This window comes from Canis lupus, chromosome 26, assembly GCF_011100685.1.
Source record: "Canis lupus familiaris isolate Mischka breed German Shepherd chromosome 26, alternate assembly UU_Cfam_GSD_1.0, whole genome shotgun sequence".
NCBI classification, from domain to species: domain Eukaryota; kingdom Metazoa; phylum Chordata; class Mammalia; order Carnivora; family Canidae; genus Canis; species Canis lupus.
Window position 1 is genome coordinate 29,010,230 of NC_049247.1, and position 27,007 is coordinate 29,037,236.

The following is a 27,007-nucleotide window of genomic DNA, read 5'->3' on the forward strand; positions in this document are numbered from 1 at the left end:
TTTGGCCCAGGGCGCGATCCTGGAGACCCGGGATCGAATCCCACGTCGGGCTCCCAGTGCATGGAGCCTGCTTCTCCCTCTGCCTGTGTCTCTGCCTTTCTCTCTTTCTCTCTCTGTGACTATCATAAATAAATAAATATTTTTAAAAAATTAAAAAAAACAAACAAACTTTCTAAAAAAAAAAAAAAAAAAAGATACTAGCTAATAGGATCCAACAGTACATTAAGGAGATTATTCACCATTACCAAGAGGGAAGTATCCCCGGACGCAAGGCTGGTTCAACACTCATAAAACAATGTGATTCATCATATCAGAAAGACAAAAAACAAGAACCATATGATCCTCTCAATAGATTCAGAGAAAGCATTTGACAAAATACAGCATCCATTCCCGATCAAAACTCTTCAGATTGTGGGGATAGAGGGAATATTCCTCAACATCTTAAAAGGCATCTACGAAAAGCCCACAGCACATATCATTCTCAATGGGGAAGCACATGGAGCCTTTCCCCTTAGATCAGGAAGAAGACAGGGATGTCCACTCTCACCACTGCTATTTGACATAGTCTTAGAAGTCCTAGCCTCAGCAATCAGACAACAGAAAGAAATAAAAGGCATTCAAATTGGCAAAGAAGAAGTCAAACGTTCCCTCTTTGCTGATGACATGATACTCTACACAGAAAACCCAAGAGACTCCACCCCAAGATTGCTAGAACTCATACATCAATTTGGGAGCATGGCAGAATACACAATCAATGCCCAGAAGTCAGTGGCATTTCTACACGCTAACAATGAGACTGAAGAAAGAGAAATTAAGGAGTCAATCCCATTTACAATTGCACCCAAAAGCATAAGATACCTAGGAATAAACCTAACCAAAGAGATAAAGGATCCACACCCTAAAAACTACAGACCACTTCTAAAATAATTTGAGGAAGACACAACGAGATGGAAAAATATTCCATGCTCACGGATTGGAAGTATTAATATTGTGAAAATGTCAACGTTACCCAGGGCAATTTTCATGTTTAATGCAATCCCAGCAAAATACCATGGACTTTCTTCAGAGAGTTAGAACAAATTATTTTCAGATTTGTGTTGCATCAGAAAAGACCCCTAATAGCCAGGAGAATATTAAAAAAGAAAGCCATAGCTGGGGGCATCACAATGCCAGATTCCAGGTTGTACTACAAAGCTGTGGTCATCAAGTCAGTGTGGTCCTGGCACAAAAGCAGTCACATAGATCAATGGAAAAGAATAGAGAATCCAGAAGTGGACCCTCAACTTTATGGTCAACTAATATTCGACAAAGTAGGAAAGACTATCCACTGGAAAAAAAGACAGTCTCTTCAATAAATGCTGCTGGGAAAATTGGACATCGACATGCAGAAGAACAAAACTAGACCACTCTCTTGCACCATACACAAAGATAAACTCAAAACAGATGAAAGATCTAAATGTGAGACAAGATTCCATCAAAACCCTGGAGAACATGGGCAACACCATTTTTGAGTTCGCCCACTGTGACTTCTTGCAAGATACATCCACGAAGGCAAGAGAAACAAAAGCAAAAGTGAACTATTGGGACTTCATCAAGGTAAGAAGCTTTTGCACAGCAAAGGATACAGTCAACAAAACTAAAAGACAACCTACAGAATGGGAGAAGATATTTGCAAATGACATATCAGATAAAGGGCTAGTTTCCAAGATCTATAAAGAACTTCTTAAACTCAACAGCAAAGAAACAACCAATCCAATCATGAAATGGGCAAAAGACAGGAACAGAAATCTCACAGAGGAATACATAGACATGGCCAACATGCACATGAGAAAATGCTCTGCATCACTTGCCATCAGGGAAATACAAATCAAAACCACAATGAGATACCACCTCACACCAGTGAGAATGGCGAAAATTAACAAGGCAGGAGACTACAAATCATAGGATGTGGAGAAAGGGGGAACCCTCCTGAACTCTTGGTGGGAATGTGAACTGGTGCAGCCACTCTGGAAAACTGTGTGGGGTTCCTCAAAGAGTGAAAAACAGATCTTCCCTACGACCCAGCAATTGCACTGCTGGGGATTGACCCCAAAGATACAGAAGCAGTGAAATGCTGGGATGCCTGCACCCCAATGTTTATAGCAGCAATGTCGACAATAGCCAACCTGTGGAAGGAGCCTCGGTGTCCATTGAAAGATGGATGGATAAAGAAGATGTGGTCTATGTATACAATGAAATATTCCTCAGCCATTAGAAATGACAAATACCCACCATTTGCTTCAACGTGGATGGAACTGGACGATATGCTGAGTGAAATAAGTCAGTCGGAGGAGGACAAACATCCTATGGTCTAATTCATTTGGGAAATATAAAAAATAGTCAAAGGGAATAAAGGGGAAAGGAGAAAAAACGAGTGGGAAATATCAGGGAGGGAGACAGAACATGAGAGACTCCTAACTCTGGGAAACGAACTAGGGGTGGTGGGCGGTGGTTGGCGGTGACTGCGTGACAGGCACTGACGGGGGCACTTGATGGGATGAGCGCTGGGTGTTATTCTCTATGTTGGCAAATTTAACACCAAGAAAAAATTTTAAAAAAACATAAAAACACACAGTTTCCCTTTTATTTTCATAGCTGCCTGCCAGCAGGTTTTTCTAGGCAACACTGAATTTTATTCCTCTCTGCACCTGGCTTATATAGCCAAGAAAATAATTGCCAAGGTCCTGTTTACTGGTGACATTTTGTCCCTGACTTTTTCTTGTACTTAATCCATGGAGAGTGATTTTCAAATGTAAGCAGCAGCTCCTTCCTGTGTGAGGAATGTACAGCTACTCTTTGTGACCCAGCAGCGAACTCGTTCTGACTCTGCCTTCCCAGTACAAATACAGAGAAGAGTGGGAACACATCAAGGCACACAGATACACACTTGGCCCTAAAGAAATCCCATTTGTCCATGTCCAGAGGGTGAACAATGTTACCAGTGAGGTACAGTGAATGTTGATTCTGCGGGGGGGGGGGGGGGTATTGAGTTTCAGAGGCCACGGCTTTGTACTATATGTTAGTTAGAAATCTCTGTATCATCAAGGAATGAGAGGGTCCTTTTTGTTACCATTTTGGTGTTTGTATCCATCGGTGACGTCTTTTTGTATTTGGCAATGCCATTGTCAATCCCAATTCACAGATTATGATGTAAATTAATTCCTTTTTTGAGATTCGTTATGAAACAATTACTAATGAATTTGCATTTTAGTCTAATTCGTGACCCTGGTTTTCTATATACATGGTTGGCCTGTATATCTGACCATATCCAACCATCTGATAGAATGTGGAAGACTTTATGCTCAGAATTCTTCACCTAACTAAAATAAGTACCATTTCCTCTTTTTTCCTGTCAGACACTTCCTTGATCCTTAATTGCTCCTCTAATGGCTCTTTGTGTAGAATATTTGATTATTGATTAGTCAACAGTTGCCCTCATCTTCCCACACTAAATACCTGCAGTGGTTTTGCTTCCAGTGTAGAGATAGTATCGACAGTTTTTTTTTTTTTTTTGGAGTTCAATTTGCCAACATAGAGCATAACACCCAGTGCTCATCCCATCAAGGGCCCCCCTCAATGCCTGTCACCCAGTCACCCCCACCCCCCACCCACCTCCCTTTCCACCACCCCTTGTTCGTTTCCCAGAGTTCGGAGTCCCTCATGTTCTGTCTCCCTTTCTGATATGTCCCACTCATTTTTTTCTCCTTTCCCCTTTATTCCCTTTCACTATTTTTTATATTCCCCAAATGAATGAGACCATAAAATGTTTGTCCTCCCTGATTGACTTATTTCACTCAGCATCATACTCTCCAGTTCCATCCACGTGTATGGACAATTGTACCACAGACTGAAAGACAAGATTCACACAACTCCTGATACACCTGAAATCCGCCAAGTCAAGAAGACACAAGAGGCTGTCAGTGAGGTGAGTATTTTCTTAAGAGAGAGGGCAGGCTGTGGCACCCCAGGAGGAATGTCAGCCATGTGGTCTCTGATGTGTGTGTTTTGGGCCATTTTTTCAGTTGATCTACAAATCAGACTTCTTCAAGATGCAAGGCCACGTGATCTCACTGCCTTACACACCCCAAGTGATCCGTTGCCGCTACGTGGGAGACATCACCAGTGACGTAAGCATCTCGTCTGGGTCTTTCAGAAAAGCTCATACCAAGGGGCTGTGTACATGTAAGCCAACTGGTGATCTTTGAACTGCCTGCTGCATTGAGTCCTTCTACACTGGGTATACAGCTTGGAGGTGAAATTGTGTGGAAGCGGGACCCCGCATTTCTCCAACCACGGAAACAGTAGTAGGAAGAACGTTTAGGAATTACAAGCATTGCTGGCCACCACTCTGAATTCAACACTGAACCATGACCGGCCCCTCACCCTACCTCGTCTCGTCCTGGGTCCCATGTAGTATCCTTCTCCTGCTCATCCCCACGCCCATACTCATTAGCAACTTCCTCCTCCCATGTTTGTTTCTCCTTAAATGTTTCCATCTCCTGAAAGGCCACTCCATTCAATCCATGCTTTCCTCCCATCAGTATAAGAACAACAAATAGCAATATTTTCCTTAGCTCAGGATTAAATTTAAAAACCTGTGATTCATTTGAGTGCAAGCCAACTAAGAGTATAGGGTGGACGTGTTCAACCAAAATGAAACCTGTATCAACATGAAGGTCTCACTACTCTTATTGGTTCCTGGTTTGCATTTAATCCTGGCCAGCTTTATTTCTGTTTCTGCCACACAGATTTAATATAAGGAGGACTTGCAGATCCTCGGGACTGGGCTGCTTCCTGTGTGACATTCCTGACATGGTCCGCTGCCGGCACGTGCGCAAGTTCTGGGCGAGTGCACATCTTCATGACACATAGCTACCCTGGCACAGCTTCCATTACCACGTCACCAGCCTCAATATAATTCTTTCAATGACTGATTAACTTGTGCTTCTGTTTTCTTTTTTTTCTTTAGGTCTAACTACCTGTACACTGATAAGGCGAGGAAGATGTGAGACAGATACCAAGTGGTGCTTGACACTCCAGAATACAGAAAAGTACAGGAACTGAAGACACAGCTGAGCGAGGTAAGGATGCTGAACCTGTCACTGCAACTGACTTATTCCTCTGTCAAACAGGCAACTGCGCTTAGAAAAAAAAAAAAGTCTCCCCTCTGATGTAATTATGGAGTGCCTACCGTGTCTAACTAAGCAAGTCAGTTGACCTTGTTTTGCCTCAGTTTCCTTATTTTGTCCCCTTTTGGTAAGATAAGGATGTTGGTACTTGACTACCTGTGACTGGAGCTGCAGAGAGTTAATTTTATAAATTGGCAAGGCCTATGTTACACTATTGTTGTGGTCTCCAAACCAAATTTATTTAATTTATTTCAAAACTTGCTCTTTAATCCCTGTCATCAGAAACCCTAACCTTGGTGGTGCCATTTGAAAAGTCTTTCATGGCTCCCTGCTCTGCAGCCCACACACCAAATTCTGAACTATTTTGTTTCATTGTCAGTTGGCCTCGGGGCTTCCAGTCTATCACAGCTAGTTGGGTATAGATCTTGTGCTCTCCCCTCCATTCCTCGTTCCTTGAGGGTTGGACCCCGTCTTATTTAGATGTGTGTCCCATAGTGCCTTGGCTGTAATAGATGTCCATGTTGGCCAGTGATTAAATGTGCTTTCTAAAGGTAAGGGCGTTCCACAAATGTAAATGCTTTTCTTATTACAGATGAGTTGGCTATTCTCGTTCAACTCATCTTTGTCGTGTAGCTTCATCAGACTTCACTGAGCGAAGCCACACATTGGCAGTCAGGCCACTTGACTGACTCCCCATTTTCAATAGTTTTAGTGGCTGCCTATTAGGAATCACTTATGCTCTTAGACTTAAAGATGTCCTGGCACACCAAAGGTTGCCTGCAGTGAGGGGGTGGGGGTGTGCAGCTTCCTACACTCCTAGTGAGCTAGCGGCAGAGGGTGATAAGTTCTTTAGCTTTCATAAATGCTAAATTGAGCCCATTTGCTTTGCTGAAAGCTTACCTGCGTCCCTTCCCCTGGCACCAGCACTTAGCCAGGAATGCCTAGGTTCTTGTATCTCAGCAAAGTGCTTCTCTGCACTGGCCATATATTAGAACCACCTGGGAAGTATTTCTAAACTCCCCTTGAGTGGGCTCTGACTCCCCAGCCTCACAGCAGACTTTCTGATTCTCTGCATGTAGGCATCTGCGTGCTTTTAGCTGCTCCATGATTCTAATAATGATTCTAATATGCAGCCAGTGTTGGAAAGCACTGCTTTAAGTAGCACGCCTGTCCTCCAGCTACCACGTCGTAAAACATTGTATGGTAACTTGAGATGGTTATTGGGATCTCTGAAATACCTTTATTTTTCTTGGCTATTTGGATTCAGAATTATTTAAATCTTCCATTTCTCCTTTTCCCAATTCCTGTTAGGATTTTGTGTGTCTTGTGCATCCACATTGAGGAATAAGACTGGCTATCCTTTAGTCATTCCTTTTCTCCCACACTTGCCTCACTGGAACAATGATGTAAGCATGATAAAATACTGAGCCACCTCCTCTATTTTTTAAAAGACTTTGAGAGGATTGGTATTCATTCTTTGAATGTTTGGTAGAATTTAGCAATGAAGCCTTCTGATCTTGGACTTCTGTTTGTTAGGAGGTTTTTGATTATTGATTCCATCTTCTTCCTCATCATTGGTCTGTTTAGATTTTCTATTTCACCATCATTCAGTGTTGGGGTGTTGTATGCCTCTAGGAATTTATCTATTTCTTTCAAGTTGTCCGGTTTGTGTAGCACATCATTGTTTATAGGAATCTCTTTGATACTTTGTATTTTTGTGGTATCCAGTATTCCATCTCCTCTTTCATTCTGAGTTTTTCTCTTTTAGTTGGTGAGTCTAGGTCTAGGTTTGTCGAGTTTGTTTATCTTTTCAAAGAACCAGCTCTTTCATCGATCTTTTCCATTGTATTTTTAGTTTGTATTTTACTTCTTCCCTGATCTTTATTTCCTTCCTTTCTCTAACTTTGGGCTTATTTATTCTTCTTTCTCAAGTTCCTTTAGGTGTAAAGTTGGGCTGCTTTTTGAAAATGTCCTTGTTTTTAGAGGTAGGCATTGTTATAAACTTTCGCCTTAGAACTGCATTCCGTAAGTTTTGGTATGTTACATTTTCATTTGTCTCAAGATTTTTTTTATTTCTCTTTTGATTTCTTCTTTGTCCCGTTGTTGTTCAGTATCCTACACTTGAAAAGAATGTGTATTCTGATGCTTTTAGATGGAATATTTTTAAGTATCTGGTCTACTGTATGGCCAGTGTTTCCATATCGATTTTCTGTCTGGATAATCTATGCATTGACATAAGTGCGAAATTAGAGTCTCCAGCTATTATTGTATTGCTGTTTCTCTGCTTAAGTCTGTTAGTATTTGCTTTATATATCTAGGTGCTCCTATGTTGGGTGCATATTTACAAATGTTATATGTTTTGTTGAATTGGCTCCTTTATCACTATATGATGCCCATCTTTGTCTCTTATTAAAGTCTGTCTTGTCCATATAAGTATAGCTACTCCTCCACGTTTCTTTTGGTTTTCATTTGCACAAAATATCTTTTCCTACCTCTTCACTTCTAGTCTCTCTGTGTCCTTACATATAAAGTGAGTCTCTTGTAAGCAGCATACAGATAGGTCTTAATTTTTATTTTATTTTTTAAAGATTTATTCACCTATTTTAGAGAAAGAGCAAACAAGCGTGAGCAGGAGGGGCAGAGGGAGAGGGAGAATCTCAAGCAGTTTCTGTGCCAAGCATGTAACCTGACTTGGGGTTCAATCCCACATCCCTGAGATCATGACCTGAGCTTAAACCAAAAATCAGATGCTTAACTGACTTTGCTACCCAGGTGCCCTGGTAGATTTTGTTCTTTAATCCATTTCGCCACTCTGTCTTTTGATTGGGGAATTGAGTCTATTTACATTTTGACTAGTTATTGATTATGTATTATAGGCTTAGTGCTATTTTATTAATTGTTTTCTGGCTGTTTGTATAGTCTTGATCTCTTCCTTTCTTCCTCTCTTGCTCTCTTCCTTTGTGCTTTGATTTATTTTAGTGGTATGCTTGTATTTCTTTCTTTTCATCTTTTGCATATTTCCTATAGGTTTTTCCTTTATGGCTATCGTGAAGCAACTTCTATAACAGTCTATTTAAGTTGATAACAACTTAAGTTTGATCCCATTGTAAAGCTCGACATTATTTCCCCCCATGTTTTATGTTCCTGATGTCACATTTTACATGTTTTTCTTTTGTGTATCCCTTACTTAATTGTAATCAGTTATTTTTATTATTTGTCTTTTACCACATATGCACCTTTCCAGTGAGAACTATTCTTCATATGTGTTCTAAACACTAATTAGCACCCTTTCTTTTCAATTGAAAGAAATCTCTTTAGCATCTCTTGGGTTGTTTCTGCTTTTTTTTTTCTTTAACATCCTTTGTAAGGCTGTATTAATGGTGAGAAAGTCCTTTAGCTTTTGCTTGTTTAGAAAAGTCTCTCTCCTTCACTTCTGAATGATAACTTTGCCAAGTAGACTAGTGTCGGTCAGAAGGTTTTCTCTTTCAGCCGTTCGAATGTATTGTGTTACTCCCTCTGGTCTGCAAAGTTTCTGCTGAAAAATACCTGATACTCTTATGGCGGGGGGGGGGGGGCGCAGGGAGAGGGGTGTGTTCTATTGTATGTAACGAATTATTTTTTTCTTGGTACTTTTAATGGTTTCTTCTTGTCTTTAAATTTAACATTTTAATTATTATGTGTCTTGGTGTTTATTTCTTTGGGATCCCCTAATTTGAAACCCTCTGTGCTTCCTAGATCTGGATGTCTGTTTTTTTTCTCCTGGTTAGGGAATTTAGTATTTCAGCCATTATTTTTTCAAATAAGATTTCTGTCCCTTTCTCTCTTTTTACTTTGGGAAGCCCTATGATGCAAATGTTAGTCCATTTTATGCTATCCACAAGTTTATAAGGCTATCTTCACTTTTTTTTTTCATTCCTTCTCCTTTGCTGTTCTGATTAGGTGAGCTCCCTGTCTTATCTTCAAGTTAATTGATCTTCTGCCTTATCTATAATTTTCTGTTGAAACCCTCTAGTGTATTTTTCAGCTCAGTTTTGTATTATTCAGCTCTGTGTCTTCTATTCCATAGTTTCCTATATTTTCCATCTTCTTGTGACATTCTTACTATGTTCATTCATTCATTCATGAATGAATACTGTAGGTCATTCAACAACCTGCGTTCCTTTTTAGCAGCTCTATTGACCACTAGATGTGTGTCAGACCTAAGACCTACCCCTCAGGCCAAAGATCTAGGACAAGAAAAGAGGCCTCCTGCTCAGAAAGACTGGGAATTTGCCCGAGTATGCTGTCTGTGCAGTGCCTTTGGGGTGGTAGCCTGCTAAAAACTGTCCTTCCAATTACCATAGTCCTGTGGAACTCAGGAATACAAGCCCCCCAGGCTACCAGTGACAGGCAATCAAGGGGTATCCCCTGTGGCAGCTGCATAAACCAGGGACCAGGTGTGTAGAAATCTTCCTTCCAGGATATATTGGCACTGTGAAGCACACCAGAGGGTTAAAGACGATGATAGAATATGTCCTCTAAATTCTCTGAAAAGGATTATAGTCCGCCCCAAGATGCATTTTTAATTAGAAGCCTGCCCCTCAAGCTGCAGTCACAACGATTAGCTAACATGCCTCCTTTACAGGAAGACTGAGCTCCTGACTCTGTTTTCTCTAGCTATGCCCTGGGGGGTGGTTGCTATTGAAGAACTCTTTCTCCATTGGTTACAGTCCTAGGGGACCCACAAGAGTAAGCCATACCAGCCACCAGACCTAGATCTTAGAGGGGTGTCTCCTGGTTACAGTTTTAAAAATCAGACCCCAGACAGGGCTATGAGCTCCTTTCTGGGTGTTCTTTGTTATAAGAGTTTCATGGGATCAAGAGCACAAGCTTCCTTGACCTTCAGAGCCAAGTGACTAAGAGGTGTCCTGTAGGAGGCAGCTACAAATATCAGAATGAATGAAAGTTTGCCCTTTGTGACAACTTGAATGGACCTCAAGGGCATAAGCAATGTGAACTATGCAGAGAAAAAGACGAATATCATATGACCTTTCTCATATGTGGAATTAGAATTCTTTCTGAGCGGGATCCCTGGGTGGCACAGTGGTTTGGCGCCTGCCTTTGGCCCAGGGCACGATCCTGGAGACCCGGGATCGAATCCCACGTCGGGCTCCTGGTGCATGGAGCCTGCTTCTCCCTCTGCCTATGTCTCTGCCTCTCTGTGTGTGTGTGTGTGTGTGTGTGACTATCATAAATTAATTAATTAATTAATTAATTAATTAATTAATTAAAAAAGAATTCTTTCTGAGCATTAAGATATGATTAGATCAGAGCCTTAAGAAAATCTCCTTCTCAGACTTGTGAAAGATGAATGAGTGGTCCAACGGAGGAGGTGTTTTGGGAGGCTTTTGAAGATGTGTTGAGAAGAAATGATATAAGAGGCCGAACTAGGGCTGTATCTGTGAAAAAGGAGAAGGTGGGTCAGACATAAAGGCTGTCACAAAGTTAGGAGCCCCGAACTCGTGATCATTTGTTGTGGGAATGAGGGAAAAGTCTAGGATGACTCCCCCAAGTGTCTGGTCTGCATGACGGGGAGATCAAGGAGTCTTTTAGCAAGGTAGAGAAAATAGATAAGGAAGCAAATTTGGGCTGGAGATGGAGATAATATAAAAAATTCTGCATTGAACATGGTTAAGTTCAGAACATTTTTGAAAATTTGGGCCTACGATAGCCAAACTGTGGAAGGAGCCTCGGTGTCCAACGAAAGATGAATGGATAAAGAAGATGTGGTTTATGTATACAATGGAATATTACTCAGCTATTAGAAATGACAAATACCCACCATTTGCTTCAACGTGGATGGAACTGGAGGGTATTATGCTGAGTGAAGTAAGTTAGTTGGAGAAGGACAAACATTATATGTTCTCATTCATTTGGGGAATATAAATAATAGTGAAAGGGAATATAAGGGAAGGGAGAAGAAATGTGTGGGAAATATCAGAAAGGGAGACAGAACGTAAAGACTGCTAACTCTGGGAAACGAACTAGGGGTGGTAGAAGGGGAGGAGGGCGGGGGGTGGGAGTGAATGGGTGACGGGCACTGGGGGTTATTCTGTATGTTAGTAAATTGAACACCAATAAAAAAAAAGAAAAGAAAATTTGGGCCTGACTTAGGAGAAACACTGGATATATCCATTTGGAAATCCTCCATCTCACATTAATGATTGAAGTCACAGGAACAGACGAGATTACCCAAGGGGAACGTATCCGGTAAAAGAAGCCAACCCTGACTCCAGCTAGTGGCAACCTTGGGGAAGGGCAGAACCATAGATGGAGGAGTTCCTAGGAAGGCCACTTAGGAGAGAGCACCAGGATGGGGAGCAGGGAAGAACATTTTCAGGAATGAAACAGCTGAGCAGTTTCAGTTGCTACAGAGAACCTTTCTTGCATTTGGTCGTTGTGAAGTTTTTGGCGGTCCTAAGGACAGTGACTACCTTGGTGTGGTTGCACGGAAGCCATACTGTTACCTTGAGAAATTAATTAAGGAGAAAAAGAAGAAATACGTAGTCGGCTTGGCTGTGAAAGGTAGAAAGAAACAAAATCATTGGTAGAGATTGGAAAAGGCTTAGTGAAGGAAGGGAGCAAACTTTGTTTGCAGATGAAGGACTGAAGAAACAGGAAGGTCGAAGATATAGAGAAGATATAGAGGGGAAGCGGATAATTGCTGGCAGAGGCTCCTAGAATGGGACAGGGGAGAGCAGGACCCAAGAACACAGTAGGAGGCTTGAATCATGGGCAAGCTACAGAATGTGTCTTCGTTTGACACAAAGGAGAAAAGAAAAGAAAAAAAAGGATAAAAGAAAGGGAGGGCTAAGGAGGTAAATATATTATTGGTTTTTTGAGCAGCAACCAAGATTGTTGCAGTAGGACAGTAGGACAATCCCCGATTTCTCTATGAAGTAAGCAGTAAAGGCATCTCTCAGCAGAGACCATAACATGCAAATAAAGCAGAAATAATGATAATGACTATTTTATGTCCAGGTATTGTACAGGGCTGCAGGCAAAAAGCAGAAGTCAGTCTTCACCTCAGTTCCTGATACTCCTGATCTTTGAAGAGCCAAGCGAGGGCAGAAGCTTCAGAGTCAGGCGAGATTCATAAGCAGAGCCTCACAAACCTGCAGCGCTGGCGTCACAGTGGGTGGTTATGTATACTTGCCCACTGCAGCCCAGCAACAGATTGTCACACTGGGTTGTCCTTGATGCAGCCTCGTGGCCCTTAACTTCAAGCAATTCTCTTTGGGGCCATCATAACTGTGGCTGTGTTTTACCTAAGCAAGCAATACCACGTCTGTCTTTCTAAATCGTGTACAACTTTCGTCATTGGGTGGATGAACGGTCTGTGGACCGAACTGCTTGATTCCTTCTGTAGGACCCATCTATTGTTCGTGACCACTTTTATGCATTCAGACAAAATGGGGGGAGAATGTGTTGAGAGCTTTGTTAGAATCCTCTCATTCTTCCATCGGCATTCTTTATCACATGGATTTAGATCAGGCCACACTCAACAGTAAGGGTATTAGGTGACTTGGGTGTGTGTGTATGTGTTTCTGAATGTGAAACAGGGAAACAAATGAAAAGAAATGCATATCATACGTGAAAACATCAGGACGAAAACAAGTAGACACTCCCATTTAAGGGTTAGAAGTGAATGAAAATGACTGAATACTAAATAACAAATGTTTTGTCTCTATAACATCTGATCCCTATTCTCTGATCATTTAGTATCTTTATGTTGAACTTGCCACCAAAGAGAGACCCCACCATCATGCTGGGAAACAGACCAAAGCCCTGAAACACGCTAAAGACGTAAAGGATATATGGTCAGTGAGGTAAGTTGGGAATTTGGCACCGAGGTACACTGGGTTAAAGAAAAATATCCTGGGGTGCCCGGGTGGCTCAAATGGATCGTGGAAACAACACCACTGAAACAACAAAAGGCACCAACAGTATCAGTCGGGCACGGGAGCCAAGAATGATGCTAAGAGATGCTAAAGGCCTGTTGTTTTTCTCATTGGTCCTCTCAGTTAGCAAAGCTAGGACCCCTTCTTATAATTCCTTGGTAGCATTTGCTAGGGACTCCTGAGAAGTCATTGCTATTTATCCATAAAGTCATGGTCTTGGAGTCAGCCAAACATGGTTTCAAATCCTGTTGTTGTCACCTGCCCACTATGACTCTATATGATTTACTTAATATCTCTGAGCCTCTGTTTTCTTATATGTGGACTATGGTTAAAAATCACGATAATTAAATTAGGTGGAACAAGGTATCATATATAACATTCCTGGCACAGAGATGGGCTCTTAGTGGACACTCAGAAAAAGTTCGTTCCCTTTCTTCTCTTGACCACCTAAATCGTGAGAATGACACATTGGTTAGAATTAGGAGGGGACAGGCTTTCATCTCCCATACCACATGATCAAGGACGCAGCTGGCTTTTAATGATAATGAGATTACCTGTTGGTAAAGATCTGAAACTAGAGGAGCCTGGGTGGCTCCGGTCATAATATCATGGGTCATCAAGCCCTGAGTCAGGCTTCCTGCTCAGTGGGGAGTCTACTTCTCTCTCCCCCTCTGTGCTCAAGGTCTCTCTCTCTCTCTCTTGTTCTCTGTCTCAAACAAATAGTATCTTTAAAAACATATGAAATGAATCAGTTCAGGGTAGACAGTCCGTTCTTAGCAGCATATTTTTCAGAGCCCACCTACAGATGCACTACACCCATTACCAGAACTGGAATCCCTAGAGGACTGGCTGCACACTGGGACTTAAACTCGGACAAAAGACCAATCAACGTCTCATAACCCCTCAATTTAAGAATATACTGCTCTAGGCTTTCAAGGCATCTTAAAGTCATTAGAGTGATCTCTAAAGAGAAATGTGAATTGAAACAGCAGAATTGAAACAGTATCTCAGTTCCATAATTTTCATTTGGAGCTGAAAGGAGTCTGCTAGTTGGACTAGCACCTTGTCCCCTGACCCTGTGAGACATGTAGATCCCACCCCTGGTGTCTAGTGGCATGAGATCCAGTGGGCTGAGCACATAGTGCTGGCATCTCCCGAAACATCCAAGGTAGTTAGCATGCTCTTCCCTAAATGTATAATGCACATGTGTGCTGCTCAAAGCTGCACTGTACCAACACACCAAGGCACTGGTTCTCTATTGTTGGGGGCCAGGGGCAGACCATTTTGCTTCAAATAGAAGCTGAGAGAGTTGTATACTACCCTCAAAGTCCATCCCCTAGGATAATTTTAGTCTTCTTGTGACATCCCCAATCTTTATCACTTCAAGGATAATTTGAACGAGCCTTCTCTACATCACCCCTCTCTGGGGTGGTCACTAAGTGAAATTGGCCCCAGGGCTCCTTACACCCCAATGGACAGCCCGATCCTACTCCTAGTCCTCTCTCCTACCAGTACTGATAACTCTAACCTTCAAAATAGTCCAATGTAACAAGGATGGTATCTGGCATTGAGTTTGGCTTTTCTACGGTGTCTGTCCCCCCAAGTGGAGCTAAGCAACTTTATGGGATTATTCATGTGAAAACTAAAGTTACGATGTCAGAGAAAAGACCGCTTTAATTATGGGTTGGTTCAGCTACCCAAAAGACTTGAGGTTGAAAACCGACTGCTCAGAGAAGTACTCATCTTGTGTAAATGGGATTAATCTTCTGTGACATTCTTAAAGTTAAGAGATGTCATCTCTTGAAATACCACAAAGATCAAGATTATAAAATAAAATTTCAGGACTGCCTCATGGAGAAGGTATTTTGATACTTGGAGTTAGAAACCAAATCTTTGTCCTCTTTCCATGTACATTAATAAGTCTTTGGCTCCACAAGATTGTTTACTTTTTTTCTCCTCCCAATCAGCTTTTCGTTTGCTTGCTTGAGTTTTATCTATGTATTTATTTTAAAGGTTTTATTTTTTTTATTTTTTTCATAATAAATTTATTTTTTATTGGTGTTCAATTTGCCAACATACAGAATAACATGCAGTGCTCATCCCAAGTGCCCACCTCACTGACCGCCACCCAGTCACCCCCACCTGCCGCCTTTTTTTTTTTTTTTGCAATTTGGGATATTCTTATTATTTAAAAGGCCTTACAAATAAAAGCAGAAACAATCACATTAATCAAGTGTATTAACTCATAGTTCTATTAATAATCATTAAAATTGTGTGAGGAATACATTAATAAACATTGAAAATGATAGTATTTTCCCTGCTGTGACATTGTCAAAGAAAATAAGGAAAGTAAGGGTGAGGAGTTACCCAAACTGTCAGAGACTCGGGACTTTCCAACGGGGGTGTGGGGTCAGACAAGACTTGTTGTCCAGCAGCTTCCACTGTATTGCACGCTCTTTTCCCAACCGATGAGTTAGCCAGTGATCTTTTTTACTAGTTGCCAAAATACCAGCTTGTATCGGGATAGGTAAGTGATGGTTATGAGAAGGATCCTGGGACAGCCTCTGGAATCAAGGCAGGCAGACATGTGTCCCAGACGGGAGGCGTTTAGTGGCCACCCTGCAAACAGGTTGGCCCTCGACCACGGGAGCCAGGCCGCCGCTCACTGCGAGGACAGGTCCCCCCAGGGGAGGACCGGAGAGCTGGAGGAGGAACAGCCCCTCCAGCAGACAGGCGGAAAGCCAGGAGGGCTGCTTGCTGAACGCAGTTCCAGGTGGCCAGTCTCACCCCAAAAATGCATGCCTGACAGCCTGTATCATTGCTTCCTTTTCAGAGTGTCCATCATCAGCAGTGATGAGGACCCCCCGCTCTGGGTGTGGTGTCCATCTCCGAGGGTCCCTTTGTCATGTCCTCTGGGATCCATGCTGCTTGTGAGAAGCACAAAGGTCTTTTGTTGGGGAGGCCTGCCATGTCACGTCCAGGGGAACAGATCCTCCAGGCGTGTTTCTTCTCCTTCTGTCCAGGTGCATCCAGTTCACGCCTTTCCAGCCTCTGAGTCCCCACCGAAGCTGCATACCTAGGCCGAGGCATCTCGTGGCTCGCCATCTCTGAGGACCTCAGGCGAATCTGGAGCTTCTGGGATGAGGTCAGACTGTCCTGCTGTGCTGCTGCGGGAAACATCAGGGGCAGTTGTAGGAGATGGAGTGCTGTGCTGTTTGGGGCAGCTCTACCTAGGAGTCTAGGGTTTCTTGTTGGACCTGCCTTCTGAGGATTTGGGGGTGGAGGTTGCCTGCAAGACGCATGTGTGGCATGAGCAAAGTGAAGCCTCCAGGCCCCCGGGGCTAAATGAAGGCTATATCCCCAGTGTCCCGGGGGCCCCTTCCCTGACTGTGGCCCACTGTGACTGCCGGGTCCTCCTCCTGCTTAGCTGTGCCTTTCCCACTGTCTCGGGGAGCCCTCAACCTGCCCATTTTGTGGAGGAGACTTTGTGCCCATGAGCATTGCAGGCAGCCTGGCAGGGATGATGTGCTCTGGTCTCGCACAGGAAGTGACTTTGCACGGTGCTCACACTGAGGGATGGACATGGGTGAAATTGGGAGTGGACGGCGGGTCCTTCCCCCCGATGGCCGCCTGCAGATTGAGAACAATCGATAGAGCCTCACACTCACATGGTGAAACGGTGCATGAGGTTACCCCCCAACATCCTCCAAGGCTTCGCTGAGGCTCAGGAGACCCCGGGATATGGGCAGCTCCCAATTGAGTGGCAATCCACATGTCCCTGCTTGATGCCCGGGTCTGCTCTGTGCCCCAGGGATGCACCCCTAGTCGAGTTGAGTTGTGCTGCTCGCATGGCCCTGGGGCTCTGTGTGATGTTCACTCATTCCTCAGACACCTGAAGTGTGGGATCAGGCCACCACCCCAACTAATGATGTTCTGGGGCAACCTGTCTGCTGCCATTAGCAGTAGGAAGGGCAGGGCTGGGTCCTGCACAACAAGGGGGTGCACAACTCTGGGGGCCCTCTGCTACAGGGGCGCAGTGCACAGACATTCTTGAGTCCTGTCCCTCCAGGTTCAGCAGCTTCTGCTGGTCATGGCTCAGCCCCCTCAGGGCCTCTATGGGTTGAGTCCCATTCCCTGTAAGATGTACTCAGGTCATCCTTCAGCGCCTGTAGGGATCATGGCCTTCCTCTTGTCTCCTCTTATTGCTCAGCCCAGAAGGGCAGCACCCAGGCTTTTTGGGTGGTTTTCCTGAGGTGCCAACAAGTAGGTCAGGGAGGTGATAGAGAACATGTGCCTGTGTTGCTTCCTCTATTTCTGCCAAACTCACCTTGTTCCTAGTTCCTCCTTTTCTTCCAACTTAAATATTTCTTCCCTCGCTGCTTCCCTGATGTCCGTGGAAGGGATGCTTCTTGAGAGCTGAAAGGGAGGCAGAATCGGGCATGACCACAGATAACCAAGCAGGGAGTGGGGACACTGAGTGGGGTCACCCAGCAGGTACCCTTCCCTAGGCTTCTCCTACAGGGTGGACTCCATCCTGCTGACCCCAGCCCCACTCCCTGCTGGGCTGTTCAGGTCTGATCCCCAGACTCAGTGGTGAAGGGTCAGTGTGATGCTGAAAGAGGGGTAAAGAGGGCTGTAGCATCATTCCATAGACGGAGCAGGTGCCAAGACCCAATGCCTGCAGCAGACAATGGTCTTCAGGGTGGGCATCATCAAGGTGGGAGCTGGGGAAGAGCTAGGAACAAGTGCTTATGAGCAGCAGAGCGAGGAGGTGAAAGAGAGAGTGGAGGAGAAGAATTAATTACAGGCACAGTGTTGCTCCTTTCACGTGAATCCCCGGTATCCGTGGAGTTGTCTTCCAGTGCGCAGGGCAGCAATGAGGTTGGCATGGCCATGGGAAAGGAAATGGAAACTTAGCAGGGGTGAGAACCCATGGCTTGCTCCTCTTGGGATGAGGGACTCTGACCTCAAGATGATGGATCCTCAGCCCTGGGGCCTCCCTGCACTTAGTCCCTTCATGTCTACAGGGTGGAAGTGGGTCTCTCGTCTCCCAGCTGCGTGTCCCACCCGTAGGTTCTCTCCATGCCTAGGAATGATGTGTGTGTCATCCTGTCCCTCCTCTGGGAGGTACTGTCCCTGTGACAGTGTGACCAGGACATGACCTTTCTCTCTCCCTACTCCCCTTCCTCCTTTCCTAACAACTCTCCATTTCCTTCCCCTTTCCATCCTCCAACAATCATATTGTTCTTAAATATTGGTAGCCAAGGACTGGCAGGAGATATACTGGCACCCATTCAGTCAATCCCCTGAACCCTCTGTGTGAGGAGAAACTATCTTGGTCTGGGATGGCTGGGGAACTTGAATGAGACGGTGCCACACGTGTCCACATATCCAGTGTTTGCTCTTGGGACAAGATGGTCTTTCTTGGCACACGAGCCCGCCTTAAGCAACCTCATCTGTTCCCAGAAGTGTTATAGAGCAGAAGTGGAAATGAGAGGGTAGTCAATTTTCAAAATTCCCCCTGAATTTTCAAGTGAAGTGCTGGAAAATATCCAATAGGGTAGCCCACTGAACACATGGTGCCAGCCAGGCCTGGCGCTGAACCTTACAGGGAGGGTAGGGTGGTAGGGCCCTGGTGCAGGTCTGAGGACAGGTGACGGGGTGGGCATCAGGAGGGTGTAGGGGGACAAGGCCTATGCTGTGAGGCTGGAGAATTGGATGGTGAGAAGAACAGTGACCCTGTAGCGCTGCTAGCATATGTTCTGTCCTCAGCCTCGGCCGTTCTCGGTGACAGGTCCGAGGGATGCTTGGGAAAGACTGTGTGTGTGTGTGTGTGTGTGTGTGTGTGTGAGAGAGAGAGAGAGAGAGAGAGAGAGAGAGAGAGAGAGAGAGAGAAGCGGGCCCAGCCACACCTTCACACAGGCCGGTAGGTGCCTTGTGGCCAAGGAGCATCTCCAGGTCTTCAGTATGTGGCCTCTCACTCATGGAAGCATGTTTATGACAAACTGGTTTGTGTGGTGAAGCTGGCATGACCTAAGCAACCCAGGCATGTATGTAGTGACCGTAGGGGAGATGCCCCTTAACATCTCCAACTCTGGGAGTCGACTTTAAGGTATGGGAAATGGGTCAGGAGCATGAAGGTCCATTACACGTCATGTATCTTACACGGGACAGAGTTTCCTTCTCATCCACCTCTGAGCTCACATGACAACTTAGTTTCCTGGTTCTCAGATTTGGGAGAGGGTTGCTCTGGCACCCAGGTCATGTCCATCATAGGGCAATGACAAGAACGATACCCAATCTCTGCCACACGACTGCTGAGTGGTGCTGGGCAACAAAACCAAGCTTTGACGTTTGGCAGCAGAGAAGGGTGGGAAGTGCACATTGTATGGGATAGATCATAAGACAGCAAACCCAGGGAGGGGGATTAGAAATGCGGCACACACCGAAGGCCCCTGGACACAATTTCTGGTCCTATGACGTCAGTAAAATAGGAGATGAACGAATCAGATTGCTAGCCAGTATTTCCCTTTCATTTTTGATTTCTTGCCCACCCTCTGCATTCTCCAGAGTAGGAGATGCACCCCCAGGTTCCCAGGAGCCCTCTGCCACTGTTCCCTACCTGAGCCCTGTTCCCTACCTGCCGAGTCTTCCTCCCCACTGCTGGAGCCGTCTATGCTCTCCAGACACAAATCTGTAGGAACACAAGCATGAGCAATCCTGTTATTGGAGGGAGGGGCTCACCCATTCATCCTACTCTAGTTGAGTTCTCTGCGGGTCATGCGGCATCTACCTGCCTGACCTTTCTGGTGTGTTCTCAGATGTGCACTGTGCTTAGGGGAGTCAGAGACCTTCAACGGGGCAGAGATCACAGTTTCGAATTTTGCAGTGAGACCAAGCAGCTGTGGAATCCACTTCATCATGTCCATTCTACTCGCCCTTTACACTGTTCCCCTCCAAATGTGGCATGTGAAATTCCACCAGTTATGGAGACCCCTGACATGTGGCTAGGGTGAGTGAGCATTGGAGGGTTTATTTTCTGTAATCGTTTTCATGTAGTTATCGAGGTAATGATTGTGACAGATGGAGTATAGACAGACTCCCCTTGGACTGCAGAGCACTAGCGTCCAACAACGAGCAAGACATAACCCCTGCTCATTCCTCCTGCTTTAACTGCTGGCCCGTTAGCAACATCCACGTGTAGGTTGTCCTGGTCACACACACAGGTGCCAGGCACTATGTGAGCCCACTGAACACTAAAAGGCTGAGGTGAACACCTCGTTTCTAGGATAAATGGCCCCCAGAGGCGATGTCACAGCCTTCAGTCACAATGTCACGTTAAAAAAATGGAAAACCTGCTAAAATGCAAATGTGACCACAAAGGAACACAAATAGCCAAAACGTTGTTGAGAAACAAGAAGAAGGTGGTGGCTTGGTTATTGCAGATTTCAAAGTACCTGAGACAGCTGTACTAGGCAAGCAGCACGGTGCTGGCATAAAAGTAGGGACACACTGCAGCAGAATAGAGAGTTCCAGAATAAATTCACTCGTTCATGCCTTGTTAATCCTTGAGGAGACCACAGGATGGGGAAAGGATACCCTCTTCAACAGGGAACAGAATGAAAAGGCATCCCGAAAGTGAACCCCACAGCAATGCTCCTGAGGATGTAGATAATTTGAGGCTTTGTATGTTATTAGGCAGGGAGGTCATCAAGATGGACCGAGCTGATGCCAGGCGATCTTAGCTGGAGGAAGGAGGTCCGAGGAGAGGAGCAGGAAAGTGCGTAGAAACACTGCCTCTGACTCCTTCCTACAGGGAATCGAATCCTTATGAAATAGTCTGTCTGAAAGAGGGTAAACCCCAAACGCACAGGGCCTGTTACAGACAGAGTCCTGTGAGCCCGGCGCCGCTTTGAAGTTCAGCAAAGCTCCACTGCGTTGCGGACCTCTTCAAGACCGTTGCTTTGCTCCGGTTCAACAGGCACCGTTCCTACCTGCATCTCAGCTCATCCATAAGATGGGAATTGATTCAAAGACACTTTGCTGCAGGCTCATTCAATCCAAGGAAACCTCCGCTGAGTTTTATAATTGTTCATTAATCATTCATCATAAGGAAAATTAAGTATATAAGCTTTCAACCAACCGACATCCCTGCATTTTAACAAGGCCTACATCCTATTTCTTTCCAGTCCTTTTCTCTGCAAAATGCCGGTGTCCTTCAGGTCACTGGGGATCCCTTCACTCAGGAGCCACCCAGCCAGTGGCAAGTGTGTGACTGGGTGTGGGGGCACCTGTCATGAGCACTGGCGTACTTTTACCTGGCCCTGGCCCAGGCCATGTAGGCGATTTGCAACAACTTGGTGTTGGGCACCAAGTTAATGACAAAGCTTTACTTTGAGCTCCTATTTGCCCCTCACACTTCAGTGTGGGCTTATAAGTTGAAAGCATTATTTTTAAGGATAATGAAGCTCTTAGGAAATACTCTGAAATATCTTCCTGAATCTTCTCTGCTTGGACCCTGCATGAGACACATCCCCAGCTAGGACTGATGTTGTGCCCTTTGTTACTGACTCATCCCCCTCTGAGGAAAAGGAATACTAAGCAAACCTCCAGGTGCAGCTGTGGTGAGGGAGGAATGTGGCATCCTAAGCAGTGTGCCCGGTGGGGTGAGGTTTACTTTTGATCACTGGACACTAGGGTTGATTTGCATAATTGGGAAATGTCTCGTGAAGGAACACACACACTCAACGCACTGACCGGCACAGTCACGTCCCATCCACTCACATAGGACCAACCCCCAGCCATCATACACACAAGCCACAATACCTAAATGACCTGCTTGCTTCCAGAGTCTGTAGAACATAGTCAACCTTTTTTTTTACTGGACAGTCATTTTTTTCCCACCACCCCACCCTCCATCGCAGTAGGAACCCAGGATCAGGGAGGCTCTCCAGGCCAAAGCAGAGGGGAAAGACCCACCTTGTGCATCAGTCACATTCCTCCTCGAGAAGTGTCTGATAAACCATCTTGGTCTCCCTCCTCCTGCAGTTAGTGAAAGGGAAACACTATGAGGATCACATCCCTCTGTGCACATCTGCACATGACTTTTGTTCTCTTGGTGACATTAGCAAGTGACTTGGAGTACAGTCCTCGAGTCAAAGATCACAAAAAAGTAGTAAATGTGACCTGCAGGAAAGGCTCCAAATTTGAATGTCAGATCTCATAGCTCCATTTTGTTCAGCAAACAAGCTATGTGACATGAAGGAAAAGCAACTCCTAGAAAATGCTTGATGCCATTTGTTGTGTAACCAATGGTGATGGTTCTAAAAGCCCCTCTAAATTTGGTATCAGTGGGTGATTGAAACTCGGGACTAACTGGCAGTGCCAAGGAAATTAATTCCTTGGAAATGGAAAGAAAGCATCAATTGCATTTCCTATGCAGAAAATGACTTTACCTGAGAGAGCTGAGGTTTCTTCTTCCGCCTCTGAGTTGGGAATTTCCTGAGTCAGGGACTCAACTGGAGCTAGGAGGACACAGAGCCAGCGTGAGGATGCTGGAGGGGCTGCCTGGGAACTTGTCAGGGAGTTTGGAAGGATGAGGACAGGAGTCAAGTGTGTGCATGTGGGTGGCTAGGAAGTACGGACTGCGCTCCCCTCTATGGGGCCTCACCCTGTCCAGGATCTGTGGGCTCTCCAGGAATATGTGGCCTTTCCTATATGCACTCAACACCAGTGACAGGCCCAAATCATTGATATGTACACCTATAGCTGCCCTTGTTTACATGACCATGGAGGCCTCTGGGTAATGTTGGGCCGTGTAGGGGGCTTTGGTAGAATCGGTGTTTTGAGAGAAGGACCCAGTTGCTGGATCTCCTTTGCTGCCTACTTTGAGAGCTAATGACACCATGACTGAGTGATTAGTGAGCATCAATAGCCCAGAGCCACATTCGGACCAACCCCTGGGTTCCCACCTTGGCTGTCAACGTGGGGGGGTCAAGGGTTTGGGTCATTCATCTCTGCCCCATCTCCTTCTCAGGAAAGTAAATGGAAGCATCCTCCAGATATAGCTGTGGTGAGGGAGGGATGAGCATGTAAGGGGTGTCACAGTGATGAGATGACTTTGGAAAGCTGACCCCTCGATTGTGCTGCAAGTGTGGGAATACCTCCTGGGAAATCACACACTCACGTTCACATACCACATAGATACACAGACACACACATACTCGCTAGTGTGGACACAGACGCCCTTTGACACACATGCACACAAACCATCACCTCCTACATGCCATAGTTCCTCCAGGCCCTGTACAACATGGTCTCACAGCTTTAGTGGACAGTTTTCTCTCACCACACCCGGACCCTCATTCCCAGGAGGAATCCGGGATCAGAGGCCACACTTCTATTGACACGAGATTTCACTGCCAAAAATGTTACTTTAAAATACATACAGTTTTGGATAGTCTCAGCATCCACCTGCGATTGGAGAAAAGAGAAAAACAGTGAGGATCACACCATCATGTACCCTGTTTGCAGAGCTCTTTTGTTTGGTGAGAACTGAAGGAGACTGGGTGGAGCACAAAGGTTGGGTCAGTGTTCCCCCGCTCCGGTGAAAGAGGACCCTGTTAAAGATGCTTGAGCTTTCAATAACAGATCTCTGAAATCCAATCTGATCAACTGATCCAAAATTCTTTTTGAGAGGGAAGTACTTTCTGCTGTTGAGGGTGCTGGATGCCACAGAATTTGTAAGGCAGGCTGCCCTGTTATACCCCCCTTTTTGTGTCTGCTGTCATTGGCAATAGTCTTTCATTCACCATTCTCCCCACAAAGGAGACTGCTTGTCTCATCCCTCAGGTGTATTATCCAAATTTGGTCCTGTGTTCCTTGAAGTAGAAACCAATGAAGCAACCTTCCTTCTCAGAGAAAGAGAGGCAAGCTTACCTCAGGGAGAGATGAGGCACGTTCCTCTGCCTCGTCCGTGGGAAGGTCCTCGGCTGGTCCCTCCGTGGGATCTAAGGACACAGGGTATCTGTCAGGAAATAGGTTTTGCTGCCCAGGAATGGCCTAGGGAGTTTTGCTTGAGGTGAACACGGGGACACGGTGCTCAGGTGTGAACAGTGAGCAAGCAAGACCCGACCTGCTGTTGGGCTAACTTCCTCGATGGACAAAGAAATGAAGAGCAGATGAGCAAGAAGGAAAAGGAATCTGGACTTTGCTTTCAAGCTTAATGGATCTATATAGTGAGCAATTGTCAGTCTCAAAATGCAAAACATTCGATGCATTCTGCATTTCATGACTGTGTCCCCTGAGTCATCCTTCCCACTGTAAAGGCCAGCCACCTTCCCACTTCTTCACCTGTCAGAGGACCAGTTCAGCTTCCATGCCTTCACACATACTGCTACGTACGTGTCCTCTATTCCTTTGGATGGTTATTTTTGTGTGATGAAATAGACGTTGTTGATGCTATTATTAATAAGTAAGTAATGCTCCGCAGACCTGTTTACAGTCATGGTGCTGTGTACTTAGCACTGCCATCTGATCTACATCCAAACCTTTCCATCCTAAGGAATCTCTGTCCCCATAAAGAGATGAATGTTCCTCCTCCCCTCACCTCCTGCCTCCAGCCATCCGAGTGTCGATTTTCTGGGTCTATGGGTTTGCCTACTGTAATTTGATCCCTTAAGTGGGGTCAAGTAATTTACTTCTTTCTCCCTATGCCTTCTTTCAAACAGCATATTGGTTATTCAAGATCTATCCGTTTTGTAGCATATTGAGCCATTTGGGTTTTTTTTATGGCTGAGTTACATTCTGTCCTGTGTGCATATCACATTTTAGGTGTCCTTTCATCCCATGCTGGATTGGGGGGTTGTGCCTATCTCTAGCTCTTAGGAAGACTGCTGTCGCGAACATGGGTGCCCAGATTACACTTGGAAATGCATGTTGAACCAAAGAAACAAACAATCCAATCATGAAATGGGCAAAAGACATGAAGAGAAATCTCACAGAGGAAGACATAGACATGGCCAACATGCATATGAGAAAATGCTCTGCATCACTTGCCATCAGGGAAATACAAATCAAAACTACAATGAGATACCACCTCACACCAGTGAGAATGGGGAAAATTAACAAGGCAGGAAACAACAAATGTTGGAGAGGATGCGGAGAAAAGGGAACCCTCTTACACTGTTGGTGGGACTGTGAACTGGTGCAGCCACTCTGGAAAACTGTGTGGAGGTTCCTCAAACAGTTAAAAATAGACCTGCCCTACGACCCAGCAATTGCACTGTTGGGGATTTACCCCAAAGATACAAATGCAATGAAACGCCGGGACACCTGCACCCCGATGTTTATAGCAGCAATGGCCACGATAGCCAAACTGTGGAAGGAGCCTCGGTGTCCAACGAAAGATGAATGGATCAAGAAGATGTGGTTTATGTATACAATGGAATATTACTCAGCTATTAGAAATGACAAATACCCACCATTTGCTTCAACGTGGATGGAACTGGAGGGTATTATGCTGAGTGAAGTAAGTCAGTCGGAGAAGGACAAACATTATATGTTCTCATTCATTTGGGGAATATAAATAATAGTGAAAGGGAAAATAAGGGAAGGGAGAAGAAATGTGTGGGAAATATCAGAAAGGGAGACAGAACGTAAAGACTGCTAACTCTGGGAAACGAACTAGGGGTGGTAGAAGGGGAGGAGGGCGGGGGGTGGGAGTGAATGGGTGACGGGCACTGGGTGTTATTCTGTATGTTAGTAAATTGAACACCAATAAAAATAAATAAATAAAAAAATAAAATAAAATAAAAAAATAAAAATAAAAAAAAAAAAAAAAAAAAAAGGAAATGCATGTTGACTTCCATGGTTATAGTAAGGTGATGGACTTGAAACAGTTAAATTTGTACATTTGAAGTCATGGAAAAATGTGTCACTGCATTTTGTACTGTTCTGCTATTTGTATGTCACTAGTGAAAGAATTATTCTTAAATCCACTTAATGAGTAAATTCTCACAATACCTTCTTCTGTGTCACTGATCGGGTATACCCGGTTGTGCAGAGAGAAGCGCACTTTCTTAAATCTCTTCTTTCTCGAAGTGGACTGGGCAGCTTCTGTCTCATCCTCCCCACAGGTTCCTGGGAAATGCATAGCAATAGAAAGCAGTGTTGGCATCTTGTGGGCAGAAGTCCATGGGGAATTAGTCCAAATTGACTCTTGTTTCAGCCTTCTATTCCCCCTACACAACTGTTGCCCCATGGAGTGTCATGCCTCCAACTTGGACTTAGGAAGACTTTGCATTGAGGTGTGCACTGAACCACCCCCATAGACAGGTTTTGTGGGCAAATACCCCGATTTATCAGAGACATTAAAGCAACGCAGCAGGGATCCCTGGGTGGCGCAGCGGTTTAGCGCCTGCCTTTGGCCCAGGGTGCGATCCTGGGGATCCAGGATCGAATCCCACATCCGGCTTCCGGTGCATGGAGCCGGCTTCTCCCTCTGCCTGTGTCTCTGCCTCTCTGTGTGTGTGTGTGACTATCATAAATAAATAAAAGTTTAAAAAAACAAAAAAGCAACGCAGCAAAGCACCATGAGCAGGCCTTATGTCCTGGGTTCTCATCCTACTTAGAAGGTGCACGTACCTGACAGAGTTCCAGAAAGCCCAATGTGCCTCGGTTCCCTGTTCTGAGATGTGGAAGTGTCCATACCACCTACTCACTGGAGTGCTGTTAGGAGGCGAAATGGGATTGACTGCAAGTAGAGCCCTGGGCACAGTGAAGGTTGGATGCTTCACAATTGCTTTGTAGGTATGCAGCACTCAAATGGCTACAGAATGAGTTAGAGGTCTGGTCTTGGGTGGATCTAGACAGGGGACTCAGATGGCTCCACAGCATGGA

The 27,007-nt window shown here is 45.0% G+C and overlaps 2 protein-coding genes across 13 annotated transcripts in view; one reads left to right on the plus strand and one right to left on the minus strand.

The window, feature by feature from the left end:
* LOC119877561 (nebulin-like) overlaps positions 1-27,007 on the plus strand; it is a 94,082-nt gene that overhangs the window by 19,186 nt on the left and 47,889 nt on the right. The window contains 5 exon segments of the mRNA XM_038574510.1: positions 3,838-3,964; positions 4,062-4,166; positions 5,009-5,120; positions 12,930-13,036; positions 16,132-16,253. Coding sequence (XP_038430438.1) covers positions 3,838-3,964; positions 4,062-4,166; positions 5,009-5,014 — 238 coding nt within the window. The 3' untranslated portion in view covers positions 5,015-5,120; positions 12,930-13,036; positions 16,132-16,253.
* LOC111092524 overlaps positions 15,276-27,007 on the minus strand; it is a 28,466-nt gene continuing 16,734 nt past the window's right edge. For 6 of the 12 annotated variants that reach the window (XM_038575843.1, XM_038575840.1, XM_038575841.1 and 3 more), the window contains 10 exons: positions 26,753-26,836; positions 26,132-26,248; positions 24,047-24,117; positions 23,557-23,581; positions 22,564-22,632; positions 22,088-22,150; positions 19,749-19,802; positions 17,914-17,963; positions 17,436-17,524; positions 15,276-16,275 (listed from right to left, as the gene is read on the minus strand). In XM_038575843.1, coding sequence (XP_038431771.1) covers positions 16,185-16,275; positions 17,436-17,524; positions 17,914-17,963; positions 19,749-19,802; positions 22,088-22,150; positions 22,564-22,632; positions 23,557-23,581; positions 24,047-24,117; positions 26,132-26,248; positions 26,753-26,816 — 693 coding nt within the window. In that variant the 5' untranslated portion in view covers positions 26,817-26,836 and the 3' untranslated portion in view covers positions 15,276-16,184. Of the gene's footprint in view, positions 16,276-17,435; positions 17,525-17,913; positions 17,964-19,748; positions 19,803-22,087; positions 22,151-22,563; positions 22,633-23,556; positions 23,582-24,046; positions 24,118-26,131; positions 26,611-26,752; positions 26,837-27,007 lie in introns of those variants that run through there. The other 6 variants (XM_038575847.1, XM_038575848.1, XM_038575839.1 and 3 more) reach the window with 5 other exon arrangements.